Source organism: Vigna umbellata, chromosome 1 (genome assembly GCF_029865625.1).
Source record: "Vigna umbellata cultivar VRB3 chromosome 1, Vumbellata_1.0, whole genome shotgun sequence".
NCBI classification, from domain to species: domain Eukaryota; kingdom Viridiplantae; phylum Streptophyta; class Magnoliopsida; order Fabales; family Fabaceae; genus Vigna; species Vigna umbellata.
This window is the reverse complement of record NC_142165.1, coordinates 99548805-99566890: the sequence shown is the minus strand read 5'-3', so window position 1 is coordinate 99566890 and position 18086 is coordinate 99548805. Positions and strand designations below refer to the sequence as shown.

Sequence of the window (18086 nt, the reverse complement as noted above, 5' to 3'; positions counted from 1 at the left end):
ACGGATTTAACGGAAGGGATTTCATTGATGCAAATTTTATTAAGTGAGGACGTAATTGACGCATTTTTTAAAGGATGGACTAATTTGACATTTTCGAGTGGAACTGGGACAAAATAAGGTATTAAGCCTTTCAAATAATGTAATTTGTGTTCAATTTGGTCCTTTTAGCAAACACCATCTAAATCGTTAACGGCGCGATGTCCACATGTGCAATTACATAGTGAAATTGGCTTACGTGGAGTCCTTTGTGACATTGTCAGTTGGATTTATTATTTTTCAAATTGGGGCTACTACCATCTCACCACAATTGCAAATGGGGATTATCCCTAGACCCATTGAACCACCACCATGTGAACAGTGACAACTTCGGTGCCCCAAGCTATTACAACAAGAAGAAGAAGAATGGGAAACATACATGGCTCATTAACCACCAAGATTTGGGAAGAAGATTGGGAAGCAGACATAACTCATTGACCATCAAGATTGGGAAGAAGATTTGTTAACATCCAACGTCGCTGTGGCTTTCAAAGAACAAAAGCAAAAACAGTAGAATTTGAAAAATAATAAATCCAACTGAGACGCCACAAAGAACTCCATATAAGTCAATTTGATTCTGTAATTGTACATGTAAACATCTTGTCGTTAACGATTTAGACTATGTTTGCTAAAAGGACCAAATTGAACACAAATTATATTATTTTGAATTACATTAAATAAAAAAAAAATTGGGATCATTTCAAATTTTTCCAACCAAAATTAGACCAAAATATGTATTATATCTTTAAAAAACACATTTAATTGTTAAATATAAACTTATATGACAAGAAACTAACATTTCCTCTATCCATCCAAATCGCCGAGGCATGTTACTCTCGCACTTCATGCCAATGGATTTTGCACACCCAAGACAAGCTTCCACAAAACCCTAACTTATTTTTCGCCATTCAATATCAACAAATACGTCTGAAATTGGATTGGGCAATAACAATCTTCCAATTCAACGATTAAGTGGAGACAAATGGAGTCTGACGAAGACGATTTTGTTTTCTATGGAACACCGATAGAGCGTGAGGACGATGTAATCAGTCGCAAGAAGAAGGCCATTGCCGAGTCCTCCGGTCAACTTCGAACTCTCCCAGCTTGGAAGCAAGAGGTAAGCATTTACGCTCCTCACCGAAATTCCGTTACGACGGCGTTGAATTGATTTGGCGTTGGCACTGTTTCCGGAAATTGCTAATGCACATGGCAAAAGACTTAAGGGTTTTTGGTTTTTCTTTTTACCGTCAAATTAGAAAGTGAAGTTGATTATGCCGTTGTATCTACGGTTGGATTGAATGGTCTGATTCTGCCTCTATGTTCATGGAGGAGTTCAGTTTTGTTTCTGATGGCTACTTCCCTAGAGCTATTCGATTAAAGACTATAATTGGTGAAAAAAAGAATTGACTAGAAGCTATTGGAATATGAATATTCCTGTTAATTGTTATTGTATCTTTAGTGACGTTGTTTTGGTTCTATAGTGAGTGTATTCATATTCTGAATTTACATTTCAATATTTTGTATTTGAACCCTATTCAATGAAAGGCGGTTGATTGCTTCTGTAGCTGTGAAATGTGTGGATATATGTGATTTATAATTAAAGTCGGTACTTGGTTTTATTGCTTAAATTCATTAGCAATGACCCTTTTGAAAACGATAATAATTTGGCATTACTTAAGTAATGTTGCCTGTATCTTAACCTCATTACAATTTTGGTTTAACCAACTCCAGGTTAGAGACGAGGAAGGGCGGAGAAGATTCCATGGAGCATTTACAGGAGGCTATTCTGCTGGTTACTATAATACAGTGGGCTCCAAAGAAGGTTTAAGTTCATTATTAATCGTTCTGTCTCAGAATTGAATTTTAAAGCTGGTCGTCTGTTAACTTTATGAATGAATGTGCAGGGTGGGCACCCCAGTCATTTAAATCATCCAGGAAGAACAGAGCAGAATTCAAGGAGCAGAATATACTGAATTTTCTAGATGAAGACGAGAAATCTGTATGTTGAATGATAGATGCCGGTATAGGTTTTTTGTTATGCATAATTTTTAAGATATTTAAATTTATATGTTTCAAAGTCTTCCTATTCACTTCTAAGGCGGTATAGGTGTAGGTACTGAAGGTGTGATATCAAGCAGATCCAGCCTTTTACTCTAGAACCATTTCAAGGCAGATAGATATTTCTGTTATATTTATCAGTTGTACTTAAACTTAAATTTGATATATATTATTCATTGATGATCAATTTCATTGGTGCCTTTTACATGGTTCTACTTTTTTTGTCGTTTTCAATATCTTTTGATGTGAAGCTTTATTAAATTTAAATTAGCATAAATAGATCCATCCACATATCACCTTGGGATTTTGAATATTACAAGCACCCACTTAAAAATGGAAAAAGTTAGAAGCAAATCTTTTGTAGAATACGCAAACCTATTAGATTTGTTATGTTAAAATTCTAAAATTGAGGAAAGTGTGTTCTATTAGAATTTAAGCAAGGAAGTTTCCTTAATTTTAGTTGAAATGGAGCATAGTGGGTGCTATTTTAAATATTTGAAATGCGAGGAGGGCTATGTATTTTCATTAGATATTATGATGTTTCTAGGACAAGAATATAATCTTGTTTGCTTGTCCAGAAGGAATCTGAACTAAAATAATGCTGTAGAAAATGATGATACTATCATTAACATAATCACAACATTTCTTTGATTTGGATGGAACCAGGTAGGTCATTACTTAATTAGTGTTTGGGGGTTCAATCTTTTGGGTAGATTAAGTTTTTTTGTGCTCTAACATGCCCTTTCCATGTATCACAGGAGTTGGAAGGTCGTTTTTTGGGGACTACTTCACAGTTTGATACATTTGGTTTCACAGCTGCCGAAATTGCTCGCAAACAAGCTGAGACGGAACAGAAACAGAGGTTCATTTTATCTCTCTACTTGTTATTATGGTCATTTGATGTAAATATATCAGTTAACTTCTATTTGTGATGTGTTTTTTTTTAGAGTGGATATTGAAATGCTTTTGCTTCTCTATAGCTTTATTGTTTTCATCATTTTTTATCAGCTCTAATGTTTACATCTTAATATGAGGTTTTACAGGAAAACCATTACCAGTCCTCTATTTTTATGTTTTTTTGACAGTTGATTCTCATGTATTCCAAAAATTGTGAGAAATGGGAGATTATTCAGCATCTTTGATGTTTAACCCGTTGTAGATTCGTTTTGGAGAATTCCTTTTATAAATATTCAAGGGACTGGAGAACTTTGTTTCATTATTCAACTTGTGTGTGTTTAATCCCTTTTTTTGTTAACGATTATTCTCTCTTTCTATTATAATCACCTTATACATACTTAACAACCATCACCAAACCTTTTTTCACTAGGTGGAGCCAGCTACTTGGATGAAATGTCACCATAAATTCACTTGTAAATCATGCTTATAGACAGACTATTGACATTTTAATTTTGATTTCATTTTGTCATAAAGAGAGGGCAAACCTTGGTGCGACAGTAAGGTTGCTGCCACCTTCCTATCTGATTGTGATGGATTTACATCCTAGAAACAGCTTGTTTGCCTGCAAGGTTAAAGCTATGTGCATTTATCCTCCTCAGACCCCACTAGGTGGGAATGAGCCTCATGCACTGGAGGAGTAGAAAATAAGGCATGCCAGTTATCTGTGCATATGACTTTTGGCTTTTTTATTTGAATGGTTGTTAGGCTCACCTATATTTTTCTTGGTTCTGAAAATATTAAACAAAAGTTTTACTTTTAAAATTCTTTTCCCTTTGTGGTGGTGATGAGTATAACGTTTGAACTACTGATCCATTGAACTGTGACGCACTGTGATCTTTTGAGTTAAAATAATTTATAAGATTGAAATTAAAATTGATGTGTAATTGTGTCCTTCAAATAGTCTGATTTTCTTTAATAAAAATCCTCCCTTTTATTTTCTTTAATGGAAATCCTCCCTATTTGCATGTCTATAATCGCCATTTTTATAAATCTCAATATGTTAGCGCATCTCCAGCACTGGAGTTCTTATTCCACTTTAAATGGGACTCGTTATGCTACATCATTTTTGAGCCATTCATACCAAATTTTTACATGTTTTGCTCCAATGGGTTGTTCTTATAAGCACTTACACTTATATCTATCTATCTACCTATATATATATATATATATATATATATATATATATATATATATATCTTATTTACATTTCACCTTTTGACAAGTTAAAAATAATGTCATTTTTTCCCAATTTTCTTCTTAAGCACCATTCTTTGTAGAAACAATGTTGCTATAGTTTTAGAAACTCTTGTTGCAACGTAGATTAACTCCATTGCAGTTTCTTATTAGACGCAACTACTTTTTGTTAAGCAACAGGTTAATAACTCTGCTCTGGAGTTGCTCTTACAAAATATGGATGTTTGTAATAAGCTACTATTCTACCCATTATGTAATCTTCAATATTATTAACCTGAATTAGAGTTTTTTCTCCCGAAAGCAAAATGCAGCATTACCGGTTTTTCTTGTTTCTCCATAATTTGCCCCTTTTTATTTTTTGTTTTTGTTTTTTATCTTTCTGATGACAACTCCATGCTTGTTGGTGTTTTTCTTTTTCATTGTAGACCATCCGTAATACCTGGACCTGTACCTGATGAAATAGTTGTTCCGGCCAATGAGTCAATAGGTGTTCCACTCAACTTGAATAGCATTTTCTTTAAAAATATTCTGTTTCTTACATCCTTCACATGTTTTAGGGGTAAAACTTCTCTTAAAGATGGGGTGGAGTCGTGGCCGCACGATCAAGGATTCACATTCTGATGCATTGTATGGTATGATTTCCCATTACCAATTTTTAGCTATTTGTTCGCTTTCTAGTTTATACCTTTTGATACAAGTTCATCCAATATAAGTTATATTGTAAGAAAGGGTTCTTAGGGCTGTATGGTTTGAGAAAACACTTTCTTATTTCTGTTTTACTTTATTTCACTTTTTTAGAACTTTGTATTGGGAACAGTAAAAACAATTATTTTTTATCATTTAAAGATATTATCTTTAGTTTATATTTATCTTTAGTTTGTTTGTTTATATTTCTTATTTGTATTTTGAACTTATCTCATATTTCTTCTATTATAAATAGAGGACCTATGTGTATATAAGGGAGATCAATTCAATATATAATTTTCACCATATTCAACTTGGTATCTGAGGAGGTTTTGTGATCCTTTTCTACTCTGTCTTTGTTGTCGCTGGTGGTTGCCACCACCGGCGCCCCCCTTAAAAATCTCATCTTTTTTGAAATACCTCAACGAGTAATCCTGTCTTTCTCAGCCTCAAGATCAGGTTTAGGTTTGTACCTGGCTTGAACCTTCTCCAGTGTTTCCAACTTTTTCTGATAACAGCTATAAGCTAAACTTCCAGAGTTTGTCTCAATACAATTAGAATGGTATTCGAACCCATGCACTTTCGGACCAATACCTGAAACTGGTGCTTTAGATCAACTGATGCCTAATCATTTTGGCACTCTTATTTGACATTCTCACTGCCTTCCATTCATTTGCACCTAGAATTTAAAAAAAAAAAGACCTAAAGTCTCTTCTTCTAATAGGGAACCCTAGAAAGGCACTTGCCTCCTCCTATACGTGAATAGGCCATTGCCTCCACTGAACTAGCCGTCGCGAGCCGCGGCCCAAGGCTTCACCAACAACATCGATCGCCGCTCTCCACCGCCAACCAGCGTCCGTCGTCGGCCGTTTGTCGTCAGCTGTCTTTGTCTCGTCCACACGCGCCGTCACGCACCTCCTCTCTCCGTCAGATATCGGGTGCGTATTGTTCATGCGCCGCCCATCCCTGGTCGGAAGATCATCGTGCCACTGGTGTTCTGTTTGCCTCACTCTCCTGAGCTTCTTTTGGCCCCTTGGCTTCTTCTCAAGTCCTAACCATCACTTCAATGGCAGTTCCTCTTGCCGTCATCTCCGCCGCTTGTGCCACTGATGCATGGGCACGTAGTCCTACCTCTACTGCTTCTGCTATCTTCTTCTCCATTCTGAAAGGTGCCACTCTTTTACACCTGGAAATTGATTTGCTAAAAAATTGTGAAGAAGGCCTCCAATTCTAAATCTGTAGGGGGCCTTGGCCTTCAATTTTCACTCATGACCAAGACCTTTTTGTCTCTTTTTTCTGCTTCCACCAATGGTTTTCTTCCTTTCCTTGTGCACCACTGATGTGTCTCCACCATCATTCTGTTCAGAATCTTGACCAAAAACGATCGCTCTCGATGCCACTGCGTAACCTCTTCCTTCGATCGTTATTGCTGACTTTCTTCTTGGGCTCGGGTTTAGCCCATACTTCTTGTGATACAGTGCTAAGTATCACCATTTGGGAGTAGTCCAGCAGAAAACCTTTGGACCTCTAATCTGTCTTTGGCTTTTTGATGCAATCTGTCGTCCTTATGCTTTGTAAGCAGCTGTGATGCTCCTGTTGGGTGTCATTTATTTACAAGTCTCCAAGGACAGTTGGTTAACACCAAGGAATTTCAACAACAAAGTCATGGGTTGAAAGTTGCTTAGGGAGGGAGTCTATTTCTAGCGAGATTCAAAATCTTAGTCAACAATTTCACCAACCCTTTGTCATATTTGAGACAAAGTCGTGACAGACAGAAAAGAGACAACTTCTGACTGAGCAAGGCACAAAAAACACTGGAGATACATCAGGAGACGACTTCAAGGCATTGAGACAACCATTTCTGCAAGGGATTGCTTCAAATGTATATGTTTTAGATGACTAGGAGTTGCTAGAATTCTCTTTCGTTGGAATTTGATGTAATGACTTCATTGTGATGTAAACCTGTGCAATATATCGTTGTTCGTTCATATGCTCTTTCTTGAATTTATTTTCATTGTATGGAAATATAATGTTATTTGAATGTTCCTGCTTAACGAAAGTAATTTTGAACATGGACATAGATAGAGCACCTAAGTGATTTGGGATCTAGGGATAGACTCAATAACTTGATCATTCTTAGCATTGGACCTAATGCAAATTGTATGTTAAATTGACTAAGGGATTAGCATTTTGATATAGGAATTTAGAACTAGTTGCTAAGAGATTAGGACTAGTATGCCTTGATGCGAATGTTTGAATAAAATAATGATATGTTGTACAAAGTTTTATTCTCATATGATTAATGAAACCCAATTCCAACGAAGCTTACTTTAAAACTTTAATTCATAATCTTCAACTTCTTGTTCTTCAAATACAATTTTGTTAATATGAAATCAATTGTGATCATCACTAAATTGATCATGATAAACAAATCCAATTAGATAGCGTGACTCAAATTTCCTTGGGAGACGATACTCTTACTTTATTACTTGAGACGATTTTGGTACAGTTGCCAAAGAGCTATCAAGGAGTAAGTAGTACAGGAGTGTGCAACCTTCCTTATTCAGGATATATTAGGAGAAGGGAGGAAGGGAGATGCTTCCATTGTGGGGGAGCTTATATCCAGGGCATAGATGTCTAGAAAAGAATATGAGAATAATAATCATGACAGAAGATGAAGAGGAAGAAGAAATTGGAAGGGAAGAAAAAGAAGAAGATGGTGAAATGGAGCAAAAGCAATTGGAGCTTTTATTATATTTAGCGGGAAGATTGACTCAATCTAATACTATGAAGTTACAAGGTTGGGTGAATGGGAAGAAGGTTTTAATTTTTGATTCACAGTGGAGCTAGCCACAACTTTGTCTCGGATGAATGGGTGACTGAGTGATAACCTTTTGGCAAGTATACCAAATCGTTCCAAGTAATAAAGAGTAAGCTCAGAATATCGTTCTTCCAAAGGAATTGTGTTACGTTATCTAATGAAAATTATTTACCAAAATCAATTGAGTAGCGATGGAAATTTTGATTCATGTCAAATAACATACTGAAATTAAAAAAATATTAAAATTTAAAATTAAAAGTTTAAAGTAAGCTTAGTTGGGATTGAGTTCATGACTAACATTACAGTAACTTTATGAACAATATATTTTGTGTTCACATATTAACATCACTATATCTTGGTTTAATCCCTTAAAACAAGTTCTAAACGTATATATGTTCAATTATTAATTCCTTAAGTAATTAACATAACCTTGCATTAAGATCCGATGTTTATAAATGACCAGAAGAATTGGAACTATTCCTAGCACCGTTCCTTTTGGTTGCTTTTCTTATGTTCATACTCAAATTTACTTCCCAGTACAACTGACTATATAAAATACATCATACTTATGTATAATGACAAGTACAACAAGAAAAGCATATGAACACAAATATATATATTGAACAGGAAGATTACATCAAATGTTAGTCACTACATTCAATTCCCACAAAAGAAAGATTTAGCTACTCCTAATCATCTAGAACATACATAGTTTTGCAATCCCTTGCATACAATGTTGTTTGGATGCCTTAAAGTAGTCTCCTGAAGTCTGCAATCTTTTACGGTTCTTTGCTCTCTGTCAGAAGTTACCAACTTTCCCTCTATTTCCCACTTTAAAAGCCAGTAACTAATTCTCCAAGTGCACAACTCTTCATGCACTAAGCGAATATTCAACTGCATATCTTTAACTGTTCTTTATTCGCTCAACGAGTTGTGCTGGTGCGCTGAGCGAATATAACTCTTTTTAGCTGAGCGATTTAATGCTGGCTTAGCGAGAAACATCTGACAGCACTCCACTTTGATGTATAAATTCCTGTAAAATTATTTCACACTTTCCTACTTCCTATTACAACTTTTTCTATGAGGAAACACATTATTTCATGAATAAATACAAATTTGAGCTAATTAATAAGTCTAAAAACATGTATTTTTCGTACTTATCGTTGAGTTGGGTCTGCCTCATCCTCTTGGATTCCAAAGCTGATATCAGAATATCATATGACTGCCCTGGGAGGACACCCGGGTTCGCACATATCAAAGTGGTATGAAGAAAACAGTATCAGAATTTGTGGCATCCTGTGTGGTCTATCAACAACATAAATATTTGACTTCTTCCCCCATGTTTATTACAACCTCTGCCTATACCGAACACAAGCATAGATTTCATAGCAAGACTTCCTAAGTCTGAAGGGTATGATGCTATCTTAGTGTTGGTAGACAGATTAAGTATGACCACTTTATACCTGTCAAACACCCGTATTCAGCTAGAACTATAGCTGAGATATTTGTAAAGGAGATAGTCAAACTGAATGGAATTCCAACCTCAATCGTCAGCAATTGAGACCCAACCTTCCAAAGCCTCTTTTGGAAGGAGTTATTTAGGTTGCGGGGCACCAAACTCAACATGAGCACAACTTACCACCTTAAATTAGATGGCCAGAATGAAGTTTTGAATAGAAGAATAGAGACCTATCCGGGACGATTTAGCTTTAGCTCAGAGCAACCCAAGTCCTGGACCACATATTTACCTTGGGCAGAATACTGGTACAACGCCAGTTTTTCATGCTTCAGAGTTAAAAATAGTTATAGGTACCGAACAGGTTGAAAAAGAGCTACCCGAAGATCTCCAGGGCAGAGTTTTAGTCTGTTTCCCAGACAAAGTACTGCATAGGAGAACCTCCCAGCAACAGGGAGAAGCTGTGCAACAAGTGTTCATTCAGTGGTAGGAAGGAGGTACTGAGACTGCTACATGGGAAGATGTAGCAACCATGAGAGATCTGTTTCCAGATTTTAACCTTGAGGACAAGGTTATTCCTGCAGCAGTGGGTAATGATAGGATAATAATGACGGTTTATGTTAGGAGGAAAAAGGTTAAGAATTAGGTTGTTGGGTAGGTGGTTAGGAGAAGTTAGACTTTCTACGAAAAGTCTATATATAGGTGTTGGGATCTGTGTGTAAGGGGTCTTTGATTATTTTCTGGATGTTAGTGAGGCTTGTAAACAGGATCTTAGTTGTCCCGTGTGGGAGGGAGCATTGCCCCCTGTATGAGATTGATGTAACAGTGATGAACGTGAATAAGAGCGAGGTCTATTCTGTGTATTTTTGGTGTCTGAATCCTGTCTTTTGATCTCTACGATCAAGAAACGTAACACATTGTCAATTTTTTTTGCAAAGATTATGAGCTATTCAATCTGTTGTATTATTATTTCATATCCAGAATATATACTATTCTAATATAAAATAATATTTTTGTATATATTTTTGTCTGGTTGCTGTCTAATTAACTAGGCTTCCATGTAATGATATCTCAGTTCATGTAATTGTATATTCTGTGCAGATGCCAGAAGACAGGCTCGCAGAGCTTTCTTAGCATTTTCTTCTGATGATCCAAAAGTGAAGGTATCAGAGTCTGAGTCTGTCGAGGGTGATATTGTAAATTTTCCTGAGAAGCCTGTGAATGACGATGCTCAGATTTCTAAGAATACACCGGTGAGAATTTTGTTACTAATCATATAGAAATGTTGTAGGTTTAACATATGATTATCTTCTAATATGCTGGTTGATTGTTTATTTCCTTTCCAATATGGTTCTTTGGGGATTGTGATGTGTTATGTGATTTTGACCCATCTGAAAAGAAGCACCCACAAACAATTGCTTAGTCCTTAGAGTAAATCCTGATGAATTATTAAAATGATTCCTTTGAGGAATGGTGAGGTATGTTTGTGTATAATAATTGTATCTGAGTTTCTTCATGTGTTAGTACAAACTTTCAACAAACATACTTAGTTATTGTGACTCAATTTCTTATTTGTCTTTTAGCTGCTTGTTAGTAGAGATTTGTTATTAATAATATGCATGCCTTATATACATCTTTTCTTTAGGTTTATGTACTCAACCCAAAGCAAGATCTGCATGGATTAGGTTTTGATCCTTACAAGCATGCTCCGGAGTTTAGAGGTAAGCATTTTTCTTCATCTATGATGTGGGATCTAGAAAATTCATATTTAATTGCCTTATCTTCTTTTTTACAGAGAAAAAAAGATCACGCTTAGCCAACAAGGGGGGACTTGGGTTCTCTAGAGATAGTCTTTTTGGTTTGAAGTGTAAGATACTTAAACTCCGAGTATATGAAAAATATCTTTCTCTAAAATGATTTAACTCTCAGCATTCTTTCATCAGCAGGAAAGGCTGCCCCCGGTTTTGGCATTGGAGCTCTGGAGGAGCTTGATGCTGAGGATGAGGATGTGTATGCCACTGGTTAGTAGTTCTGCTCTTTCATGTTAGGAGTAAACATGGTTTAACTTGGGACTTTTTTGGTATTCGTGATAGGATGAAAAAGCCTGATGGCATACAGCTTATTAAAATTTTAATGCTTGGTATTTTTTGTGTCATTGTATATGCTATGATATCTAGACTATTATGTTTTGTATATATTTTTGTCTGGTTGCTGTATTATATGACAGGACCCAAAATAGGATAGAAAAATAGTTACTGCAAAATATCTTAATGAAATTTCCTCTTCCGGGTATAGACAGCAGAAATAATCAGACTGAAATAGTGACGAATTGGAGCAGAGCTCTGATTTACATTTTCAGCACTCACTCTTTGCACCATATTTGCCTGTATAATATTAGTGCATTACAGGTGATGACGATTAGTGAAATCAAAGTATCAAGGGGGAGAAATTGAATCGTTGAATTGCTTTTTTATTGATGATGCAAAATGACATAATTCAAAAGCTATGGCTAGTGGTATTGGGGTGTCTAGGGTTGAATGGAGGACTTTTACTTGAGCTTAAACATCAAATACAATAAAGCCTAATCTCAATCTGAAAGCCCGTATAAGTTTTCATTATTATATTGTATAAGGAGGGTTTAACGGATAAGCTTATACAATATATTACTTTGCGCGGAACAATTACAAATAAAAGTTATACTGTATTAACTTATCGTACCTAGTTTTACTCTTTAGTGATATGTATGTAGAATGCTAGAATTAGTGCTTCCTTCTGAGTATTCACTTTCAGCTTTGCTTTAAATAATGATTGTCTTTCCCATATAGAGGTGTATATGCTTTAATATTTTTGTAAGAGCACAATTTCTTTGAAGTAAGCTTGAGAGTGTAAATTTCTTCTGTAAGAATTACAAAAATGGGCATAATGTTTGCTTCTTTTTTAAGCTTACGAATTCGAAGATGCTGTTCAAGAAGTAGAAGAACCTTCAACATTGAGATTAGAAAACCGGACAAAGAAAGAGCCGAAGGACAAGGGTGATCTGCCTGGTTTCAGAGTTGCATCCAATTCTGACTATAAAATGGAAAGGTTACAAAGCAGTTTATTTCTAAACTATTAACCTGATATGTTTTTTATTGTAAAATTTCTATATTATAAACTTTAATGTTTTACATTTCTATTAACCCTGATTTGGGTTAATAGTAATTCTATGGCCCTGGGATCTATTATCATTATAATACTTGTCTTTTTTATTCTTCGCCTATTTTGTATTTACACGATTGCACATTAAACCATAATTGTATAAACTGAATTTCAGATTTGAGGCTCCTCTGATTCCTAAGGATTTTGTGCCCCACCACAAATTTTCTGGACCACTTGACCTTAACCGCAAGAGCTATGAAGTGACTCCACCGGACACTCCTCCTCCAGAGGATGGCAATTTAAAATTATTAATTGAAGGGGTTGCTAATCTGGTAGCTAAATGTGGAAAATTATATGAGGATTTATCTAGAGAAAAGAATCAATCAAATCCATTGTTTAGTTTTCTTTCTGGAGGAACTGGCCATGAATATTATGCTAGGAAATTGTGGGAGGCACAGCAGAAACACAATGATCAGACTAGTCAGCAATTGGATGGAAAAATGACTCCCGGTGTGAAGAGGCTAACAGCTGAGAGCCGAGGCCAGATCTTAGGGGAAAAACCTCTAGAAAAAAGCTCCGAAGGTCCATCCTCATTTGTTGCTTCGACAGATATTCAACTCCAATTTAATCTTACTGATACATTTACCAAGTCTACATCAGTTGTAAGTAGTCTAATCTTACTACATTAAACTCTAAATTGAAAATATCTCTGTATTGCTTCTAGTAGTGTGGCTGACTTACCAGATTGTGCTTTCAACTCATAATTCCTTTGACATGATTTTTAGACTCCTTTCTGTGGAATCTTAATGACAAGGCACAATGGAACCCGTACCATTAGGCTTGGGGTTGTACCGATTTATCTAAAATAAAAGAAGTTACAATGAGATTTATCCTCCCACTTTCGTAGAGACCTTTGTTCCCAGACTGTCAATAGCCAAAGAGACTTGGGTGTTTACTTATCTTTGTTTCTTTATTTTTGAGCCAGAGTGAGTTGATGAATGTAGAAAAGCCTTTCAAAGATGATCCAGCAAAGCAAGAAAGATTTGAGCAGTTTCTTAAGGAGAAATATAAAGGGGGATTGCGCTCTGCAAGTTCTAGTTTAGCTAGTGATATGTCAGAGGCTGCTCGTGCTCAAGAAAGACTGAGTTTTGAGGCTGCAGCTGAGGCAATAGAAAAAGGACGACAGGGCAGGGGAAGCAAGCCTTTGACTCCATCTGCCGTGGATTTCATCCCAGGTGGTGTCATGCAGTTTACTTCTGGTGAATTAGAGGTATGACTAAAGTGATGTTCCTTCTGTTTCTTTCCCTACATCTTTGCCTGATTTTGTTTGATGTATCCCGGTGCTAACAGCCAAAAAAAGACCTGCAAGCTGATGATATTTTGAGGAAGAAAACTTACCCTAAGAGGGAAGAGTTTCAATGGCGCCCTTCACCTCTTCTGTGCAAACGCTTTGATTTGATTGATCCTTATATGGGGAAGGTACTTCAAGTAGTCTGTTACATTTTGAAGTTATTCTTGCATTGACTTTCATGCTTGATTTGGAAAACTTTTTTCATTTTTTTTCTATGTCGAAGAATGATATTCCTTGCCTTTTTCAGCCACCACCTGCTCCACGGATTAGGAGTAAAATGGATTCCTTGATTTTTACATCAGATTCAGTCAAAGGTATCAAAGTGGACGACCCTGTTACATCAATAAAAGACATCTCACCTTTGCAACAATATACTGTTGAGGACATAGCCAAAAGTATTACTGAAAATGAAATTGAAGGGGACGTGGAAGTTGAAAATATTGAAAGGCCAGTTGACCTGTACAAGGTAACACCCAATTTCTCACCCTTTCCGACCATCCTACTTAAAATTAATACTTTCACATGAAATCATTTCGTCCTTTACAAAGCATGTTTACATGTTTTTATATGCCCTTTTTGTCTGTGCATATTATCTTGGGGTAACTTCTGATGACAATACTTATTTAATTTAGTTTGAGTCTTGGAACTAAGCATGAGTCCCAGGAGTGGAAATCTAAATTAACGAATGCTCATTTATCACTTGTATATATTATATGATGTTGCACAAGGCAACCTATAACAAATTCTTGTATCGCAGGCTATTTTCTCCGATGATTCAGATGATGAAAGGGGAGATTCTGGTATTGGGAGAGTGGATAATCAAGAAAAGAAAGCTGAAGTAGCTAATACAGCTTTGAGCCGATTGATTGCCGGTGATTTTCTGGAATCATTGGGCAAGGAACTAGGAATTGAGGTTCCTCCTGATATGCCTTACCCCAAACAGAAGTCTAAGAACATTGCACCTCAGAAAGAACTTGTTAATGAAGATACAAAAATTGAAACCCTCGACAGTAAAAATAATGACCAGATATCCTTAAATCATGATTTGCTATATGATCAGCAAATTTCTCAGGAGGGTGGTCTATCAAAAAGTGTCACTATTCATGGAAATAACCATGAGAACAGTAATGTGAAAACCAAGGGAGTCAGTACCATGAACTATAAACCCGACAGATCTGAGCTGAATATTAATGATGTAAGGAAAATTAAATCGCCTCTAGTCCCCAACCATGACTATAGCAGCAATTCAGAAGAAGAAAAAAGCAGAAAGCGATCTAGTAGGAAAAAATATGATCAGTACAGGAAGCTTAAAACCCCTGTAACACACCGCCGAAATTATAGTAGCAGTTCTTCATTAGAAGAGGAAAAGAGCAGAAAACGTTCTAGACATCATGGACATAAGAGGCGTGATGCAGGAAGTGATTCATCCAGTGATGACGAAAGAAGAGATAGGCACAGTTCAAGGTCAAAAGAAAAGAAAGGTTCTTCCCGAGAAAAAAGCAGAAGTGAAAAACACTCAAAACACCGCAAACACAGAAAGCATGAATCTCCAAATAGACACTCTCGTTATAGCAGTGAGAAGGACAATTCACGTTCCAGAAGTGAGAAAAAACGGAGGGAATGAGCGAGACTTGTTTCCTTTGTTTTGGACAACTTTTTGGAATTATGTTGGTGGATCATTGCTGTGTTAGAAGATATTACTAGGTTTTGGGAGTGATGGTGCTTTGATACACCCTATGGATTTCATCTGTTTTGCAAGTCTCTTGCATATGCTTCACTGGTTTCAAGTATGCTGCTTATTTATTATCCCCACCTTACCTTTATTGGATGTGAAGAAATGGAATTGGCACCTCATCATATGTACTAAATATTAGAGACTCTTTAATCGAAAAAGAAAAAGAACTAAATTGGAAGTTGAGGCAGTGCTTAAGTCCTGAGGTCTACAGTGATGCATTCATTTTATAACTTGGTTAACCACAAAATAAGTGTTTTATCTCTAAATTTCCAAATGTTAACAACTTTTCTTTAACAATTTTTTTATAACAGGACGTCGTCACTTTATTGATTTGCTTAAATTTTATTTTAGAAAAATATTTGAAACGAATACAATATACGTTATTAAAAAATTGTTAAAAAAACTTTTTTCTTTCCAAATATATCTAAAATTGCAAGAGAACCATTCGAAGTCCCCAAGATAAACACTTCGTTAGTGAGTGGATTGAAAATTGGCGCATCCAAATATTAGTCAGATAATGTAATACGTTGGTTAATTTAACATCAACGCTGCTGTTGGTTAATTTTGATATTCAAATTTTTTATACTTATTTCACATTTACGTTTTTATCTTTCAATCTCTCTTTTTATTTACAGATATAAAAATTCATTTATTAATAATTATTTTACTTCCTAAAACTGAATTGTCAAGTGGTTCTTTAGTGTCAAAAAAAATATTTTTCATGTATTATTTTTAAGCCTTTTACAATACAATTAAAAATTCATCTTTTAATTTTTAATAGATAAATAGAGTATTTTATTAAGGTTAAAATTGTTCCGATTTAATGTTTACTTGACCTTAAGTGAGAGAGTATTTAAATGTGTTGAGAATCGTCATGGATTTTTAACTTATATAATAAAGAACGTTTTGGAAATCAACAACTTATTACAAAAACACCTCTTCGGCAGCAACCTTATCAAACCTAAAAAAACAAATTTATATTAATAGCCACCACCACAACTTGCTTCCTCCACCACCCCATTCCCCTTTTACCCTTTTCTTTATTTTTTAATTTCTATTTTACCCTTATTAAAATTTTAGGGTTAATATTACTTAAAATCTCACGTACATTTATTCTCTTTATCATTTTTTCCTCTTTCTCTTTATTATTTTTTTCAGGTTGTCTCTCATGTTCCACTTCTTCTCTTTTATAGAATTGTAACGTGAGAGTGTGGTGGATTTTGTGTTTAATAAGATTGAAAGTGGGGAAAGCAATTCATCTTCAGCCGTGACTATGGTGGTGCTTCAAGGTGCTGGTTCAAAGGCGTGAGAGGCCGTGAAGGTGCGTAATAAAACCCTAAAATATAAACCGTATAATCTTTAAACGAATGTGAGCATCCGTCAACGAATGTCAACATCCCTTTAAGGGAAAACGGATGTTGACATCCGTTTTCCCTTAAATGGATGCTCACATCCGTTTAAAGATTACAGTTTTTATTTTACAGTTTTTTCTATTAATTTTGAAGATATTTAAATAATATAATTTATATTTTTTGATATATTATTTTTGAATATATTTTGATGTATTTTAATAATGTATTTTTGAGGATCTTTATTCTTATTAGTATCCATATTTAGATTTTTTTTTATTTTGCACGTTATATATAGTTAGGGTTTTTGTATAATATATATTTTTATATATGACTTTTTGTATTCTTTAATAATTTTATAATTATATAAAAAGTTATTTATTAGTTTAATTATAAAAGTAAATAATTAGGATTAAAAAGGAAAAAGGTTATTTTTGTAATTATAAAAGGTTAGTTTTGTAATTAAAAAATATATAATAGAATTGGGGAGGTGGAGGGAGAAAATGTGGTGGTGGAGGGAGTAACACCCATAGATCTAATGGAACAAGAACTTTTAATATATCACCAATAACTTTAGCCTACTTCACTATTTACAAGGCTTACAAAAATCCAATTTAGTTTGTCATAAACCCTAGGCGAACAGCAAATTTCACTGTCAATTAAAAATTATACTGCATTCATTCTTATTTTGAAGCAATGCTCAGATTTCATTTATGAAAATCAGAATTACATATTTTAACTTCTACAAAGTGTTAAAAGCATGTGGACATCATGAAACTAAATTGGGCTTCTTTCACGTAATAGTTGTCCCTGTAATTTAAGGGTTTTTCTTTTTACACTTCCACAATTACTAACTGAACCAACGCAATAACAGTAACAAGACTAAAATGTCCTTTACTACTATTAAGAAGACAGAAAGAACGTTCGAGAGAAAGAAAAGGAGAAGAAAAATATTCTGGAAAGCTCTTTCCAAAAATTATTTAATACGAGGGTGTCTGAAAAAATTATTCTGAAAGATATCATATATGTTTTAAAAAAAATGTTCTGATAAAATCCTATTTTGGAAAATTTATTCCATAATGTATTTCCCGTATTCTAAAAAGCTTGATTAGAAAAATTCTTCCAAAAATATTATTTTGGAGACTCGAAAAAGTTTGTTCCAAAAAAATTTCAACATGTATAATCTAAAAATTACTTTTACAAAGAGTAGACAGTTATTTTAAAATTTTGGAGGGGTGCGCTAAAGAATTTAGGGGTGCAGAAAATAAAAGCCTTTTCGAAAGTATCTATAATTTCATGCTCCACCT

General features: G+C 35.0%; 1 protein-coding gene across 2 annotated transcripts; it reads left to right on the top strand.

The window, feature by feature from the left end:
- The first annotated feature begins 839 nt into the window (after nt 1-839).
- Nucleotides 840-15625, top strand: TGH (SWAP (Suppressor-of-White-APricot)/surp domain-containing protein). 2 transcript variants are annotated; one of them, XM_047309807.2, is made up of 16 exons: nt 840-1153; nt 1768-1858; nt 1941-2035; nt 2853-2956; nt 4671-4732; nt 4803-4877; nt 10308-10459; nt 10852-10927; nt 11002-11073; nt 11150-11227; nt 12149-12290; nt 12520-13006; nt 13330-13614; nt 13695-13823; nt 13943-14161; nt 14453-15625. In XM_047309807.2, exons 1-16 carry the CDS (start codon nt 1019-1021, stop codon nt 15317-15319), a joined length of 3069 nt encoding a protein of 1022 aa, XP_047165763.1. In that variant the 5' UTR covers nt 840-1018; the 3' UTR covers nt 15320-15625. The 2 variants fall into 2 exon arrangements, with proteins under 2 accessions (XP_047165763.1, XP_047165764.1); XM_047309808.2 differs by lacking the exons at nt 840-1153; nt 1768-1858 and having other exon boundaries at nt 1941-2057.
- The last annotated feature ends 2461 nt before the right edge of the window (nt 15626-18086 follow it).

Bases quoted from the DNA above. Each gene is read 5' to 3' on its own strand.
- TGH (XM_047309807.2), top strand. From the start codon at position 1,019: ATGGAGTCTGACGAAGACGATTTTGTTTTCTATGGAACACCGATAGAG. The intron at 10,460-10,851 runs GTGAGAATTTTG...TCTTTTCTTTAG, and splicing joins AGATTTCTAAGAATACACCG to GTTTATGTACTCAACCCAAA. The intron at 11,074-11,149 runs GTAAGATACTTA...TTCTTTCATCAG, and splicing joins TAGTCTTTTTGGTTTGAAGT to CAGGAAAGGCTGCCCCCGGT.